The sequence below is a fragment of the Echinops telfairi genome, unplaced genomic scaffold, assembly GCF_000313985.2.
Source record: "Echinops telfairi isolate 266 unplaced genomic scaffold, ASM31398v2 ScPeMD7_7469;HRSCAF=8507_0, whole genome shotgun sequence".
Classification (NCBI taxonomy): Eukaryota; Metazoa; Chordata; class Mammalia; order Afrosoricida; family Tenrecidae; genus Echinops; species Echinops telfairi.
In genome coordinates, this window is record NW_022111372.1 from 92590033 (window position 1) to 92606533 (window position 16501).

At 46.0% G+C, this 16501-nt stretch overlaps 1 protein-coding gene across 1 annotated transcript in view; it reads right to left on the reverse strand.

The window, feature by feature from the left end:
- ARHGAP26 (Rho GTPase activating protein 26) overlaps window positions 1-16501 on the reverse strand; it is a 529711-nt gene that overhangs the window by 316625 nt on the left and 196585 nt on the right. The window contains exon 13 of the mRNA XM_013005615.2: window positions 7660-7738. Coding sequence (XP_012861069.1) covers window positions 7660-7738 — 79 coding nt within the window. The remainder of the gene's footprint in view (window positions 1-7659; window positions 7739-16501) is intronic.

Sequence of the window (16501 nt, forward strand, 5' to 3'; positions counted from 1 at the left end):
CAGGCAGATATGAAATCTAAAAATTTCTGGCATTCATTATCAATTAGAGACGTAGCTTTCATTGAGCTTTTGTGAGACAATACCTTATCTCCTCTCATCTGTTAAGTACTACTACCCTTCCCATTTCACGGTTAGGTAACAGAGGCTCAGAGAAATCAGGTAAGTTGCCGAAGGTCCCCAAACAGAACCAGGTCTGAAACTCAGGCTGGCTGATTCCAGAGAGCATGCCTTCAAACCCATGGCCCTGCCATGAAGTAACTAGCCAAACAGAACCCGCACACAGTGACACCTATTTGTGGAAATGCAATGAGTGGTGTTAGCCACACTCTGCTGTGCCTCATCATTGCAATGTGTGCATGCATTCATGGGCGTCTGTACACCCGTATAAACACACACATACTTTGAGGGCCTGTATTGTAAAGAAAGACTTGGGAGCACAGTGGTGCAGTGCTGACCCGTTGGATGCTAGCCACAAAGCTGGCAGGTGGAAGCCACCAGCAGCTCCTGGAGAGAACGATGGGGCTGTCTACTACCCTCAACAGTGACCGTCTCAGAGGCAGTGGCCGACAGGGGCAGTTCTCTGCTGTCCCACAGGGTCACTGTGACTGAGCATCGATTCAGCAGCAGGGAGTTTGGTTTGGCTGGAAATAAAGGCTTCAAGTAGTGGAAAGGAACTCCTCAGGAGACAGGGCCTAGCTAAAATCAATCCTTATCTACCAACCTTTAGCCTCATCAGAACAGCCACAAGAAAAGGAGCTCTGACCACATTGTGTGCTTTCTGTAAATTCAAAAAGAGCTGGCAGATAATAAGATATTAAATTTACATATACATCACTTGATTTATATATAATAGGCCCAGATAAATACACATATTTATTTTATTTATATAAGCTATCAATCCTAATTCTACTGTTAGTGCTAGAAACTCCATATGCAACAGTTGAAAAATTACATACTTTCCCACCAGGAGTCTAAGGGGCCAAGGAAACATTCAACCTGAGATGTTCTCAGGTTCAGCCCATGGGTCTCTGCCCCACACCACCAATGGTCAAGAAATGGAGTAGGAATCATGAGCAACACCCAAATGTAGACAGTCCATTCAAGGCCTGTGGCTAAGAGAACCGCATCTCGGTGGTGCTCTCTCCTTTACATTCACTCAACAAATGTTCATCAGGCACAGGATTCTTTCTCAGGATGAGCTGTGGTCTCGGGCAGGGGCTTTTCAAGGGGCTAGAGACGCTGCGAACAAGAAAGTTGAGATCCTTGCCTTTGTGAATTTCTAATTAGTGAGCTGATACTGACCAGAACCCACGCCATTGGACACGGAAGTGAACAGCTCAATTGTAAACCAGATAACAGAAGAGTACTTAATTCATTACCTCTAAGTTAATTCAATAAGTAATGGGTGCTTATTATGCTTCACAGCACTCTACTGAGCATTGTATGTACAAAATATTAAAGACAAAAGACACGACTGAGCCCGCCCCCAGTCAGTTGCCCTCTTTCTAGAATGACAAGGCACAGAGGTGTGAGCTCAGTGAGGAAATAGTAGCAGTGTCTATCCAGATGTCTGTCATACCCCACATATACTTCGTGGCTAGGTAGTCCCAGGGAGAAATTCCAACAGTAGACCAATATATTGAAAAGTCAGGTATTTACCAAAAAAGAAAACACTTCCACTGACCCCAAGAATTCTGATGATTGCCTCAGTCTGCCTGTGGTAAAGTTCTTTTTAAATGTATGGTTAAATCCGAATGAAGTAGCAAGAATTAATTACAAGAGAGCATATTTCTAACCTGAGGAATCTGGATATTCTCTGGATTCTTTCGCCCCTTCTCTGTTCTGCGCTACAGAGGCGAGTGGTGAGACCCAGGCACAGCAGCTCAACTACTGGCGGCACTGGGTCAAGACCACAGGACATGTTACAGGCTGCCAGGGCAGCTGGCAGGGGCTGGCCTCACTCCTTCTGCTCGGCCTTTGGTCCTGACATCACACTGCACTTCTACACTATTTTCTAGATTAGCAAAGGGGAGATTTTTAAGGCAGGCGAGAAAATGGTTCTGCTTTTAGGATGTGCTGACTTGTTCTGGCATTTTCTTCCAGGATCATGGGGCAGGATTTGGGGAAAGGCACCTAAAGGGAGTACAATAAAACTGCCGTCATAAGTCCTCCTGATCTGATCCTGATTTAGCAAACTCAATGAAAAATTTTCAAAATTGCTTATCTTATTCCACGCCTCACTAAAAAGCCTAATTCACAGACTTCCTGATACTCAAATGCCTCCAGTCCTCCTGTCAACATAGTTTTCTTCTAAACACCACCCTCGATTAGATCGCTAACAACTTCACAACTTTCTGGCTTCTCAGTTACGAAAGAGAGCTGCAGAAATGGGTGTGCGAGGGAGTTTTACCATTCTTCAAATGAACACAGTCGTTCTAAAAAGATCTCCTCCTTTCATCAACTTCCTTTCCCACAGAGGAAAAAAAAATTGAAACAAATCCAACCATAATCTCTATTTGCATGAATCAATGCTGTAATATGTGGCAGACAGCAGTCCAGCAGTGATCGGGCTGCTGCTGGAGGTGGGAGGTCACACTGTGGAATGTCTATTAGCATCATATTGTGGTCGCAAATGTCTTTAAACCAACAATGACAACATAGATGATAAACACAGTAACCTGCACAAGGAAGAATATGTGATGTGAGTAGATGGAGTAGAAAATGCATTGATGTAAGGAAATCTATAAACATGAGAATGAAATAATATAGTCGAGAGTTGTTGGAAGGAATGAAAGAGAAACACAAGTGATTTAAATGTGGAAAGTTTCGAATTATAACTTAGATGGAGAGTAGGTATTGACAACACAAAAGAACGGCCCAATTCTGAATAGTACTTGAACTTCCAGATCCAGATGGGCCCGAAGCTACTACCACTGCTGTTGAGGTTGTCCTGTTAGCTGTTACGGAGGTGGCCCACACAATGGGATCAGACCACTGTGATCCACAGATTGTAAATTTAACACTGGCTCGTTTTCAAAAGGATGGCCATCCCTTAGTCAGCAAGCTCCACTGAAACCTATTCAGCTCTGAGTGACATGAAGGCCTCTACTATGCACTCAAGGTGCCCAGGCCAGGAACTGGACCCGTGTCTCACACCTGGATGGTAAAGGGTCTACCTTAGAACCTACTATCACCTGGGTTTGTAAGTTATATAAGCCTATCAGTCAGTCTAGCTTTCTTCTGTTGTCATCTTTAGGGGCTGTTAGGTCAGTTCCAACTCAGAGTGACCTTGGTTGAACAAAGCTAAACCCTGCCCAGTCCTCTGCATCATCCGCACAATTGTTTCTATGCTTGGGCCTATTGTAGCCCCTGGGTCAATCTACGCCACCAAGGAGGGGTTTCCTCTTTCTCACTGCCCTGCTACTTCACCATGCATGAAGTCCTTTTCCTAGGACTGGTCTTTGCTGATAACCTGGCCAAAGTACATGAGATGAAGTCTTGCTGTCCTCCCTACTAAGGAGCCTTCTGGCTGTACTTCTTCCAAGACGGATTTGTTTGCTCTTCTTTCAGCCCATGGTCCTTTCAACATTCTTTGCCAGCACCATAATTCAAATGCATCGGCTCTTCTTCTGTCTTCCTCAATGTCTAACTTTCACATGAATAAGAGGTGACTGAAAATACCATGGCCTGGGTCAGGCACATCTTAATTCTCAAAGTAACATCCTTGCTTTTCAACACTTTGAATAAGTCTTTGCACAGCAGATTGACCCAACACAACGCATCATTTGATCTCTTGGCTGCTGCTTCCATGAGCACATTTAAATTGGTTTCCATGAACACAGAAGATATGGGTACTTCAGCAAAGTGTGGTGAAGAAATTAGATGGTGTACAGCTATCAGAAAGAATAGCACCTGGGATCTCAGAGGCTTGTTTTCAAACAAGCAGCCTTTCAGGGAGACATCCACATGAAAGCATCACACCAACTTTTCCTTAATTCAAGGACTGCAATTGCTACACAGTATATAGTCAAGTATACGCCAGCCCGACTATCAGCTGAGGCACCTAGTTTTACACAAAAACTCAATTGAAAATGTGCTCAGACACTCAGTTTACACACGAGTATGCACGGTAATCCAAATCTGAAGGAGGGAATGTTATCAGAGCTTAAACTCTGAGATTCTGGTTTGCAGATGGCTATGCAATAAGCCTCTGGTGATTTCCCTCTAACCATACTTTAAGGGTGGCTACCGCATGGAGAGTATTACAGAGATGATTATAGTAGATTAAAATGATAAATCTGACTTGAATGGCTAAAATTTTGTCTTTTGATTTCCCTTTTGATACACTTAGAACGTGATCTGGATTTTTTTCCCTTCAAATTGGAGTTTACCTCTGTTGTATTCTGTTGTATTTTGCTGGTAACCTTCTTGACCCTCTGTTTTGTGTTTTGCTGTTTCCCACTACACGAAACCCAGGATGGGTGACTCCGTAGAGGCAATAACTAGAATAAGGGCTCCTGGAGGGTCCAGCGAGTACAGCAAGGAAGGGGGGAAGGGGTCATGAGCAGTACATATCAAGGACTACAAGAAGGAAAAAAATGGTTTGAAACTGATTGTGGTACAGATTATACAATACTGATTGATATGACTGAACTATTGAATGGTATGATGCCTGGATGATGTCCTAATAAAATGGTTTGAAAAAAAAATTGGTTTCCTTCATTAAAAGTAAAAGAATTCAAATTCACTCTTTTAGAAAAAAATCACAATGCTCATTGTAGTAGCCCAATTCTAGTTTCTTCCTTCATTACATATCCATCAATACGAGAAAGATAAGCAACTCCCCTTTACTATAAAAGATGTGTGCTACAAACTATAATTTATAGGATTAACTAAAAAGTTATGCTATAAAAATCAACTAATCTGAGAGTCCCTTAGGGTTCTCTTCAACCAAACATACCAATGATGATATAACAAAATCAAAATGCACACCCTCACCCTCACCCCCTTAAAAAAAAAAAGAAATCTGGTGCAAGATAATCAAAACACAAGGGGGTAAAAAAAAAAAAAAGATAAGAGCCACCATTAGAATATTGTAATATCAGCTAGGAAAAGAGGTTTCGGCTCCCTCACCAAAAACAAAACTCCCAAGGGAACAGGATTTAACTAATTAGGAAGGAAGTGATTACGACTGGGGCTGCTAATTGTCTACTGGGCATGTAACTGTAGCTGTGCCCGCGAGGGCCCCGGCAGTGGCATTCCTGTCAACTACACGGTCATCAGTTGTCTGTATTCACATCTTTCTCTAGGAAACTAAACGTCAAAGGAGGCATGGTTTTCGGGGCTAGCTATAAGTTCCTGTGAGGAAATAATTCAATCTTTTATTTAGAAACAATGATTTTTTTTCTCCAATCAGTTTTAACACATATAGTCTGGAACACGATGTTTCTCTCAATATCACGCTTCCTATCTGCAGAGGCCAGATGTTAATCTATGGGAACACATAAGCGGTGAGTCAGACGACCAGCGGTATACAGTCAGAGAACAAGAGGTGGGGGTGGGGATCGGAGTGAAGGGTAAAATGAAGCTGGTGACACAGTTAGAGCTCATTGGAGGACAGGACTGCTGGGGGTCGTTTTAGAAGCCAAAGCTCACGTGCGGCGACAGGATTTTTCTCCCTGGGTATTTCCTCCCCTATGAGCTAAAGAATCATTCGAGAAAGACAGAAAAAGTATTGCAAAGCTGAACTAAGAATTCTTTGGTGGGAACTTGGTATTTCATCTTTATTAAAAGATAAAAACCACATACATCTACAACTACACATGGATTCAAATTCTGGTTTTGACACCATGGTGGAGATTGGCAACTACACATTTTATTATTTTTCCCTGGAATAAAAGAAAATAGCCCTGCCTGTAGGCCATGCTAGGGACAGGTAAGGACAGCCTGAATCTCCCATCATCCTTTGCCATAAAATGCTGTTTAAGCCAATGGCGTATGTTTAATAGTGATGTGTACAAATGATGGGATCGTGAAGATATGCTATGACTGCTTTCATTACTGTGATCTGGCAGGAAAATGGCCATGACTGGACGTATTGGGCTGAGGCTGCCAGTCACCGTGGTAATGCAAGGACAGCGCCCTGCTGGGCTCTGGGAGAGAAATAAGCTATCTTACTTAAGTTATTGTACTTTGAAATCTCTACGAAATAGAAACCTAGTCTGTTTCCTAGCTAATACAGTCACCAACTTTTTGCAACTTGGAGTAAGTTATTTAATCTCTCTAAACCTCAGCTTCCTTATCTGTAAAATGGAATTATGACGCTTTTTACAAATGCATTTTTAATAAGACACCAAAGGGAATACCATATTTCTATATAAATAATATGCATGTTACAAAATTTTTCACACACACATATACACTTCTCATGTGTCAATTTCCTTGCACACCAAATGAGCTGTACGTAGGTGCACACTATTATGAGGGTGCATGCTATGTGAAAAAGCAGTACAGTAAATTCGGCGATCTAACATACCCAATTCAGCACCTGGCACAGTAAATTGCTCACTTTAGGGTAAATTATACTGGAAGAGATAAAGGATTACTTAAGAAGGAACATGTGAAACCCACATAAGATGTACCCAAGATATAGGCCCTAGTGTTCAGCAAATCTTGAAGTTACAGACGTTCAACGAGTACATTCTGTGTCTCAGCAATACCAGATCAAAAATTAAAATTAAAAAAAAACAGCTACTCGGACACCCAGATAACAGGACTACCCTGACTCCACAGGCTTCCCCCGGGCACTTAGTGGTTTACACATCAGGAGATGCAAACACAACCCAGGAGGATTGCATCCCCAGCTGCGCCCTACTTCAGGGAGGCATCATCTGGTCCACAGAAACACTGGTCTCTACCTCTTCTTAGGGTCTGAGGGAAAATTCTGGGGAGTATCAGGCAGAATACTAACCCACTGAGCCCTGGTGGCACAGTGGGTTACACTACAGGCTGCTAACTACACAAGGCCAGCAGTTCAAACCCACCAGCCACTCCACAGGAGAAAAATGAGGCTCTCTGCTTCTGTAGAGTTACAGCCTCAGAAACACACAGGGCAGTTCCACCCGGTCCTTAGGGTCACGACTCGAAGGCAGTGAGTGAGTGTTTGCTATGGTGGTTGGTTTTTGCTTGGGGTTTTCTTTCTTTTCTTTTCTTTTGCACTATCATGCAGACGGAGTCCCTGAATGGTCCCGTTAAAGCCCTTGGTGGCTCAGTGAGAGTTTGGAGGTTTGAGTCCACCCCAATGTGCCTTGAAAGAGAGGCCCAGCAACATGGTCTGAAAAAAAAGCAGCCACGAAAAACCACTATGATGCGCGGCTCTACTCCGACACACGTGGGACCCCCAGGAGGTGGCTTCCAACATGATGTCTGGTGGATTTGTCACACAGAATCCAGGCCTCTTAAGCCTCAGGAACCATATCTACCTGGAAGCAAATATAAGAAATAGGCAGAAACACCAACATAGGGAGAAAAAACTACGGACAGGCCCTGGTGTCAAGAGCCCCTGGCTTGACAGCAACAGCAACAAGCCATTTCACTAAGGAAGCAATAAACAACTCAGGGCCTTTTTTTCTTGCTTCACTTCCCTGAATTGTTACTTACAGGTTCCCGGCCATCCATGGCCTCCATCCAGAGCCGCCGGTCCTCCTCCGACAATGCCTGCATGGTGATAACCCCTGGCCTGTGGAGAGAGAAGGAGCAGGACGTGAACCCGATGCCACGGGATCCAGAGAGGCCCAGTGAGGTGAACCGTCCCCCGGACAGACAGACAGACAGGCTTTCTGGGTTAACAGCACAGAGAGAAGCACAAGGTGGCTTCTCCAAGCCATGCTCACCCGACTCCCACCCCCACCTGGACCCAGTCCTCTTCCCTGGCCAGAAGGAGTGATTCCTTTAGACCCTGCTCATTCCTCGACGTCTTACTCACGTTCATTCCCCAAAGCGCTTAGCAGGGTGCCCCACTCACAGGAAGATGCAGTAAGGATGTGTGAAGTGAATGGAATTGTTGAACTCAAGATAAAAAGAGGGCTTTCCAACATGGGCTAGGTGGCGGCGGCAGCACCCTGGGAATGTACGAACTGCCGCAGAATTGCTCCCTTAGAAATAGCTCCTGTCACATTAGGGGAGTCTCACCTCAATGCCACAGAGAAAAGCTCCCAAACTGGAGGAACCCCTGGCTCCTACTATCTAGTTCAAAGCTTCCAAACTGCTTTTGACTGGGAGTTTTGTGTAAGTACTTGGCTTTGTAATTAGGCAGACAGACAGAGTGGAGAGAGGACATGGTGGGGGGGGGGCGGAGGGGTAGAAAAAGAAAAAGGGGAAGGAGATAGGGCTGATGAGTTCAAACAAACCTCCAACCCAGTGTGTGTGCCCCAGGGATCTGCATGCACATGTGTGCATATCTGCTATATGCATTTTTAAATGAGTATGTATTTAGCATGTCAGGTGATAAGTGCTTTACACACATTAACTCCTTTCACCTTCTGACGGGATTCTGCTCGCTGCTTAAAACGGAGTGCACGCCCTGCAGAAAGCACACCTAGAGTATCACACCTGTGCCAGGTTCCTAGCACAGATGGCCGGCCCTCCGCAGGAGACAGAGACCACATGGCCTCTATGCTCATTAAAGCAGGAGCTCTTCCCTTAGCGTCCAGAGCTGGTCCCCAAAGCCATAAACCACCTCCCCCAAGTCCTACCCATCCCTGCACTTTTCCTGTAGAAACTATGCAAACAGCCTGTCTGATTTTCAAAGACAACTGCAGCCCTCCGTAAGGTTAAGGACTGCCAACTTAAACTCATATCCTTAAAACCTGAGAAAGCCATAAAGGTAGAAAGGGGTCCACTGAGCCAGAGCTAACATCCAATTACCCACTGAGCCCCAGTACCGTTAATGATCACAGAGCAAAATACAGAGATTGACACTCATTAATACATGAGTGGCAAAAAAAAAGCATGAGCAGCACAACCCTGGGCTCCCCCACACCCACACCTGTTAATGCCAATCCCTGATAATCCATCACTACTCCCGGCTGATTTCCAGTTCTGAGTATACCAGACGTCTTTATGCTACTTGTAGGTATGGGAGGAGGGCCGTGGACGAGGGCAGCAGACTGTTACACCGTTATCACACGGGGTGATACCAACCCCGGGAAGTCACGGCTTGGACCACTCAGTCAGCCTTTCTGAACTTAGTGTTCTTACAGGCAAAATGAGAGATGAGAGGACACTTTGTTCTGGAGCGCGCGCGCGCGCGCGCGTGTGTGTGTGTGTGTGTGTGTGTGTGTGTGTGTGTTTGTGTTCTGGAGCGTGTGTGTGTGGGGGGGGGGGACAATTCAGTGGACTGAGGCTGAGATAGATAACAGGACAGGCTGTTATTCCTGTACAGAACACAGAACCCCAGCACAACGACGATGCAGAACAGACACTCACACTCTCTCCAGAAGCCCCTGGCAGGGTTCTCTCTCCTCTTCTCGGACATTCTCCCTCTCAGACCCAAGGGTGCTTCTGTGACCATCTGCGGTGCAGTGTGCCTCACTCACTGGGTGTCCCCAGGCTCTGTGCTGGCAGCTGCGGCTCCACAGAGCCGACGCATTGACCCAGGGGGCACAGTGTATTGAATCTGCCATTCCACCTTCCGAAAAGCCTAGCACAAGACGTCCAGTGGATCTTCGAGGGGTGCCCAAGTGCTGTGCCTGGCACCCCTGCTTGAACCCCAGGCATTCCTTCATACGGAGACCCAACCCTCCTACTGGATCTGAACCTGGGACTCGACCTGAGGACTTAGATTGTAATCGACTGTCCAAGCCATCTGACGTACGTTAGGTCTCAGGCCCACTACCGCGGCTGCCCACTCCGTTCCCGCCCTTTCCTTCCTGCTCCCCAGGTGCTAGAGAGAGCAAAGAGACACCCTCCTTGACCCTGGGGTCAAATACCAACATGCTTCCAGTTCACTTCCTGCTAGGTGTTCGCCAGCAAAGAAGAGACCACAACAGTGTAGAGCACACCACGCCCCAGGGACTGGCAGATGCCATGGCAACTTCACGGTGCCCGGTGTGACATTTCCAACCACAAGCTCAGCGTGCAGGCTCATGGCAGCGTGGAGGCTGGGAGGTCTGAGTTGCTTGGCCTTGGCAGCCAGAAAAGCCGACAGGTTTGGTTTGTTTCACAAAGAAATATCAAAATGCAAGTAATTTTCCACATGTGGCTTGCTTCTTCTTGCTCTTCTATTTTTTATGTGTCATGGGGGTGAGGTGGTTGAGCAGCAAGGAAATAAAAAAAGAAAACTCAATAGATTGGAGTTAGCATAATTAGTTCTAATCATATCACTACCCAAATGACATCATTCTCTCTCAGCCTCTTGCAGGTGCACGAAGGTCCTAAGAAGGACTGGCTTTCCCATACACCAGACAGCACGGATTCACTGCCGGGTGTCTTCTCTTTCTCACAATTAAAACCACGAGGACACAAATCTCACTTGTGTTTGAATCGCCTGGAGCCAAAGTAAAAGGGCTTACTTACTTCACTTGGGAATCAAAAAAATAAATTTCCAACTATATCCACTCCCCTAGGAGAAAACCGGGCTTTCGACGCCCATCAAGTCTGACCGTCTCAGAAACTTACAGGGGCAGTTCTGCTCTGTCCTGCAGGGTTTCTAGGAGTCCACTTGGACTTGACTCAATGGCAGTGAGTTGGTGCTTGGTTCATTTAACCCCCTAACACCTCCACCCACTGCCAGTGCAACACAATATGGTACAGACAATACTTTTAATGGCAGTCTCCGACTAGCAGCACCGGTACTCCCTGCAGAAAGGAGAGCAGGGCGAAGGTCAATTGGCAAGAGAGCAGCACTGGAAAAATACAATTGGAAAACCACTTTGGCAGGATGTACTAACACTAACCATGCAACTGCTCATGACCTTGTAATTCTACCTCTAAGTATACGAGTACACGAGCAAGAGAACTGAATGGACACGTATACCAGGAAACAGACAAAAATGCTCACACAGTATTATCTGTAATTGCCAAGCCAAGCCAAAGCCCAAACCCACTGCTAGCAATTCCATTCCAATTCATGCAACCCTATAGGGCAGACGACTCTACCTCATAGGGTTCATAGGGCTTTAATCTTTATGAACTACCACTTGTCTGAAATACTGATAAAGATCCCAGATGTGGTAGTTACCTAATTTCATGTCAACTTGAAGATGTGTGTGTGGAGAGGAGTGGAGTCTAGCCTGTCAAACAGGTCACAGCCTGATGCTACCTCCTTCTCATAAGGAGGGTCCTGGGAACATCCCCTCTTTCTCTGTCTTCGCCTCCCTGATGGTGACCTGCTCTGGGACCTATGATGGCCCTATAGTGCTTCCACTGGCATTGGAGCTACACTCTGCACCCACTGGCCTGTGTTCTTCCTGCATCCTGAATCATTACACGTGGCTGTGTAAGTCTCAAAAGGGACTTAATGACTAGCATCGGACTCATGGACTTGGTCTGGAATGTCTGCTTGCTTTACAATTACTTCTTGATATAAAGCTATTTCTTACACATTTATGAGTGTCACTGAATTTGTTTCTCTAGTCAAACCAGCCTCACATAATAGACAAGAACCTCCACCATGGATTAAACCTCAGCACAAAGATATCACACAAAAACAACCATCACAACGGGGCCAATAAGCTGCATTGGGATAAAGAGAGAAATCACAGACATTATCAAGGATTTCATTTGACTTGAATCCACAATCAGCACCCAGTCAAGAAAAGGAAGGATGCACTTGCACTGAGAAAATCTGAAGCAAATGACCTCTTCAAAATCTTCAGAGTACAGCCAGGATACTCCTTAGAAGCCAGGAAGCTAAGACTTTATCTCACATACTCTGAACATATTATCAAGAGGGCAGCATGCTTGACAGAGGGTCAGCAAAAAGACTTTCAACAAGATGGACTGACAGAATAGCTACAAAAACTGAACACAAGCAGAGGAACACCTGTGAGGCTGGGGCAGGGCTGGCAAGTGCTTTGTTCTGTCGTGCACAGGGTCCCTATATGGGGTAACCATCTTGAAGACACTCTACAGCAACAATCTTTTTTTTTAATCATTTTATCATACAACTCACCACAATCCATATATCCATCCATTGTGTCAATCATATTTGTACACTTGTGGCCATCATCATTCTCAAAATATTTTCTTTCTACTTGAGCCCTTGGTGTCAGCTCATTTTTCACCCTCCCTTCCTCCTCCCCCTCCCTCATGAACCCTTGATCATTTATAAATTATTATTATTATTTCATGTCTTACAATGACCGATGCTTCCCTTCGCCCACTTTTCTGCTGTCCGTGCCCCAGGGAGGGGGTTAGAGGTAGATCATTGTGATCACTTCCCCCCTTCTCCCCAACCTTTCCCTTCCCCTCCTGGCATTGCTACTCTCAATATGGATCCTAAGGGGGTTATCTGTCCTGGATTCCCTGTGTCGTGAGCTCTTATCTGTACCAGTGTACATGCTCTGGTCTAGCCGGATTTGTAAGGTAGAATTGGGGTCATGATAGTGGGGAGGGGGGTACCGAACATTAAAGAACCAGAGGAAAGTTGTGTGTTTCATCGGTGCTGCACTGCACCCTGACTGGCTCGTCTCCTAACCACAATCTTTACGGAGCAGAACGCCACAGCTTTCTCCATCAGAGTGCCTGGTGGATTCGAACCTCCAGCCTCTCAGTTAACAGCCCAGTGCTTAGCTACTGTGTTACCAGGGCTCCATAATAGCTGCACAGAGGGGTGGGGGAGATTAAATATCCATCAACAAATATATATTTAAACAATAAAAAACAGACAGATTTTTCTTTCAAGTAGCCAATTACTAGCACACACAGGAATGACACTCAGAGACGCCATGATGAGGAAAACCGCCTGACACAAAAGCCTGCTGCTGTAATCCCATTTAGATGCCGTGTCTGGCACACAACAAAATGCTCCAAAACGTGTTGTCCAACGGCCAGCAGAGTCGGGGGAGGAAACAGTTTGGCAGGTGTTGGGTAGGGTCACCTTTTGGAGACAGGGCAGCTCACAGGTGCATCTGATAGGCAAGACCCCACCCCCAACACTCACGTCCCACCCACCTCCACCACAGAGCCAGCGCCCCAGGGCTGAAGGGACCCAAGGGCTCTGACACCACAGCCGTTCCTTTTACCTCCCCCTTTTGGGAATGAAAGGTCAATAACTAATAAGTACAGAGGAAGAAGGGTCATTAGCAAAATCCACTAAGGAGGAGGTTTCCTCCCTCTGCCCATCAGAGAAGAGACAGAGAGAGAGCGCAAATGATTTCAAATCCCTTCAAGAACTCGCTCCTCTGCCTCAAAAAGATAGCACTTCCTTTTCACTCTGAATAAGTCCTTGGTTAGAGCTATATCTGGATCAGCTCAGGAAGCAAGACGAGAGCAGCAATGTTCTTTGAGATGGCACCTCTGCCTCTCATGATGCAGGAGTGCCACAAGAAATGGACAGTCACCTATTATTACCAGGCAAGCTGCTCTCGCGCTCTCTCCCTCTTCCTCTCCCTCTCCCTCTCCCTCTCCCCCTCCTCCTCCTCTCCTCCTCCTCCACCAGAGCCCCACAAAGCAATGCATCTTTTAGTGATACACCCAGGAGTCAGGACCCAGGGCTCTCAGCTCAGGGCCTGCCTGCCCACCAGCCAGGAGCAGGCGGGCACACAACCAGCCCTGACTCCAAGGTTACTAGGAATGAGAGTAGCTTTCCTACTCCAATCTTTTTCCTGAATCTGAGTCAACAAGAGTGATCTCAGTGGTTTGGCAATTTACCCACTTCCTATTGGACACGGAAATGCTATTACTGCCTCCACCCCACTGAAACAAACACGCTCCAAATCTAACAGTCTTGTTCTTTCTAAATCAACCTCCAAAGAGCTAGGGCTTACTCATTCATAAGAGTAGAAATTTTCTGTTGGCAGGAATTCACTCCCCAGTCTCTGTGCACATCATTGTGTATTCAGAGGGTAAAAGGCAGAGTCAAGAGACACTGTAGATCCGATGGAAACACACATTCTGACTGACGGCTGCCTCTGAAACCTGCCCCACCACGATTACATAAGACGACAGAGGGGCATCCTGCGAGGGCCATGGAGAGGAAATGTCCCCTGGTCTTTTGGGTCTAACGCCCCACTGGGGGGATGATTCCTAGCGTGTCTGGGCGACTGTTTTTGCTAGTGCCGTCACAGTGGCCCTATGTATAGCAGCACGAAACGCTGCCCGGTCCTGTGCCATCGGCAGTGGCTGTTAGGTCTGCGCCCATCGTTGCAGGCTCTGAGTCAGTCTGTCTGTCCTCTCTTTTTGCTCCCCTCTCCTAGACCAAGCACGGTGATCTTCTCCAGAGGCGATGTCTCCTGAGAACGTGCCCAGAGTACGTTGAGACAAGAGTCTCAACATGCCCACTTCTAGGGAGCATTCTGGCTGTACTCCTTCCACAACAGAGGGATTGTCCTTCGAGCGGTCTATGGCACCTGACAATTCCAAGGATTTAGGGGATCAGGCGATCTTCACTTACACAAACATAACTGTTTCATGTACACAAAGACATGGCCAAAGCCACAAAGAACAATCTTACGGGTTGACATGATGTCCCCATATATCGTCTGTCCATGAGGTAATAATGTTTGGAGCCGAGGCAAGCAAGTCAAATGAGTAAAACTGGTCATTCTTCACTCCTCCAGGGAAAATAGGGTTCATTTCACTTCCCTTGAAATGTGCAGCTGTTGCTCCTTCCTTTGGGTGCTTTTGCTACTGTGATAAAGACATTTGTTGTTGCCATCGCCGTTGTTAGTTTCTGTTAAAGCCCAAAGTGTACAGGGTAGCAGTGCACTACACAGGGTTTTCAAAGCTAGGCCTTTCTGGAAGAGGCCTGACGGTGCTGTGGGTTAAGCACTGGGCTGTTCACTATAAGGTTAAAGGTTCAAACCCAGTAGCCACTCCCCTAGAGAAAGATGAGGCTGTCTGCTCCCATAAAAGTGTACTCTTGGAAACCCTAGAGGGCAGTTCTACTCTCTTCTATAGGGTTGCTGTGAGTCAGAATCAACTAGACAGCAGTAGGCATGGTTTCCTTTTTTGAATCTTTTTTTGGGGGGGGAAGTAGATCACCAGGTCTTACTTCCAAGGCACCTCTAGGGGTTTGAACCACTGACCCTTCCATTTATACTTCAGCAGTTAGTTACGATTTGTGCCACCCCCAACGCCTGGTACAGGAATGAAACATTTCCTCTGTTGAGAAAAACACGCCTATGTGGCAGCAGTCACCGGTCATCATGGTGGGGACTGTGGCAGAGCAGAGAGCACCTGAGGTCACCAAAGGTGGGCACTTGCCATTCATCTAGGCCAAAAGCTGCATGCAGAAAGTTGGGATCAACCTTCACATATTTCCTAATTTTAAAAAGTTATATCAAACTCTGCTCAAGCCACACCAATCATGTCTGTGGTCAACCAGTTTGTAATTTCTGGTAGCTGTGTGTCTGCCCTCCTCTGCCTCGCTCTAGCTGACCTGCACCCTGGGTTCTCATTGTATCTCAAGTCATCTCCTACATCAGGGTCAACCGTGGCTGGTGCCTTGGTCAGCCCATCAACAAAGGATGGGCTCGGGCACAGCCCTCTTAGGACCCAGTTTTACCTGGCAGGGAGCAGTAATCCATTGCAATAAAGCCTGCACATGCTGGGACATGATGGCTAGGTTTTCCACATCTCACGAGTTTTCCACCTTTCACAGGCTGTAGTCACCGCTGTTCTCTCAGTCTGTTTGGTGGGGAATATCCGAGTGTTCCTTCTCTTAAAGGTTTCTGCCTTACACAGGTTCTGGCTTTTGTACGCTATACTGTATTAGGAGAGAAAAATACTCTGGGATATTGAACATTTGTATAGTGCAGATCTTTGTCGATGAGAAGAATTCATTATATGCTATGATGACCATTGTACTGCTTGCTATGTGTTGGAATCAACTCGAAGGCACACAAGTGTGTGTGTATATGTGTGTGTGTGTACGTGCGCTTTAGAAACGTTTTTTGTGTGTGTCACTGGTTTTGTCTCTTTCTTTTTTTAGTTAAAGATCATTTTATTGGTGGCTCTTACAGCTCTTATAACAATCCATACATCAATTGTATCAAGCATATTTGTACATGTGTGGCCATCATTTTCTAGATATTTACTTACTACTGAGCCCTTGGTATCAGCTCCTCTTTTACACTCCCTTCTCACCCCTACCCTTATTGCCACTTCTTAAATTATAAATTATTATTATTTTCATATCTTACACCAACCACTGTCTCTCTTCCCCACGGTTTGTCCCTCTGGACTATCTTTTTTTTAAATCATTTTATTAGGGGCTCATACAACTCTTATCACAATCCATACATACATCAATTGTGTAAAGCACATTTATACATTCATT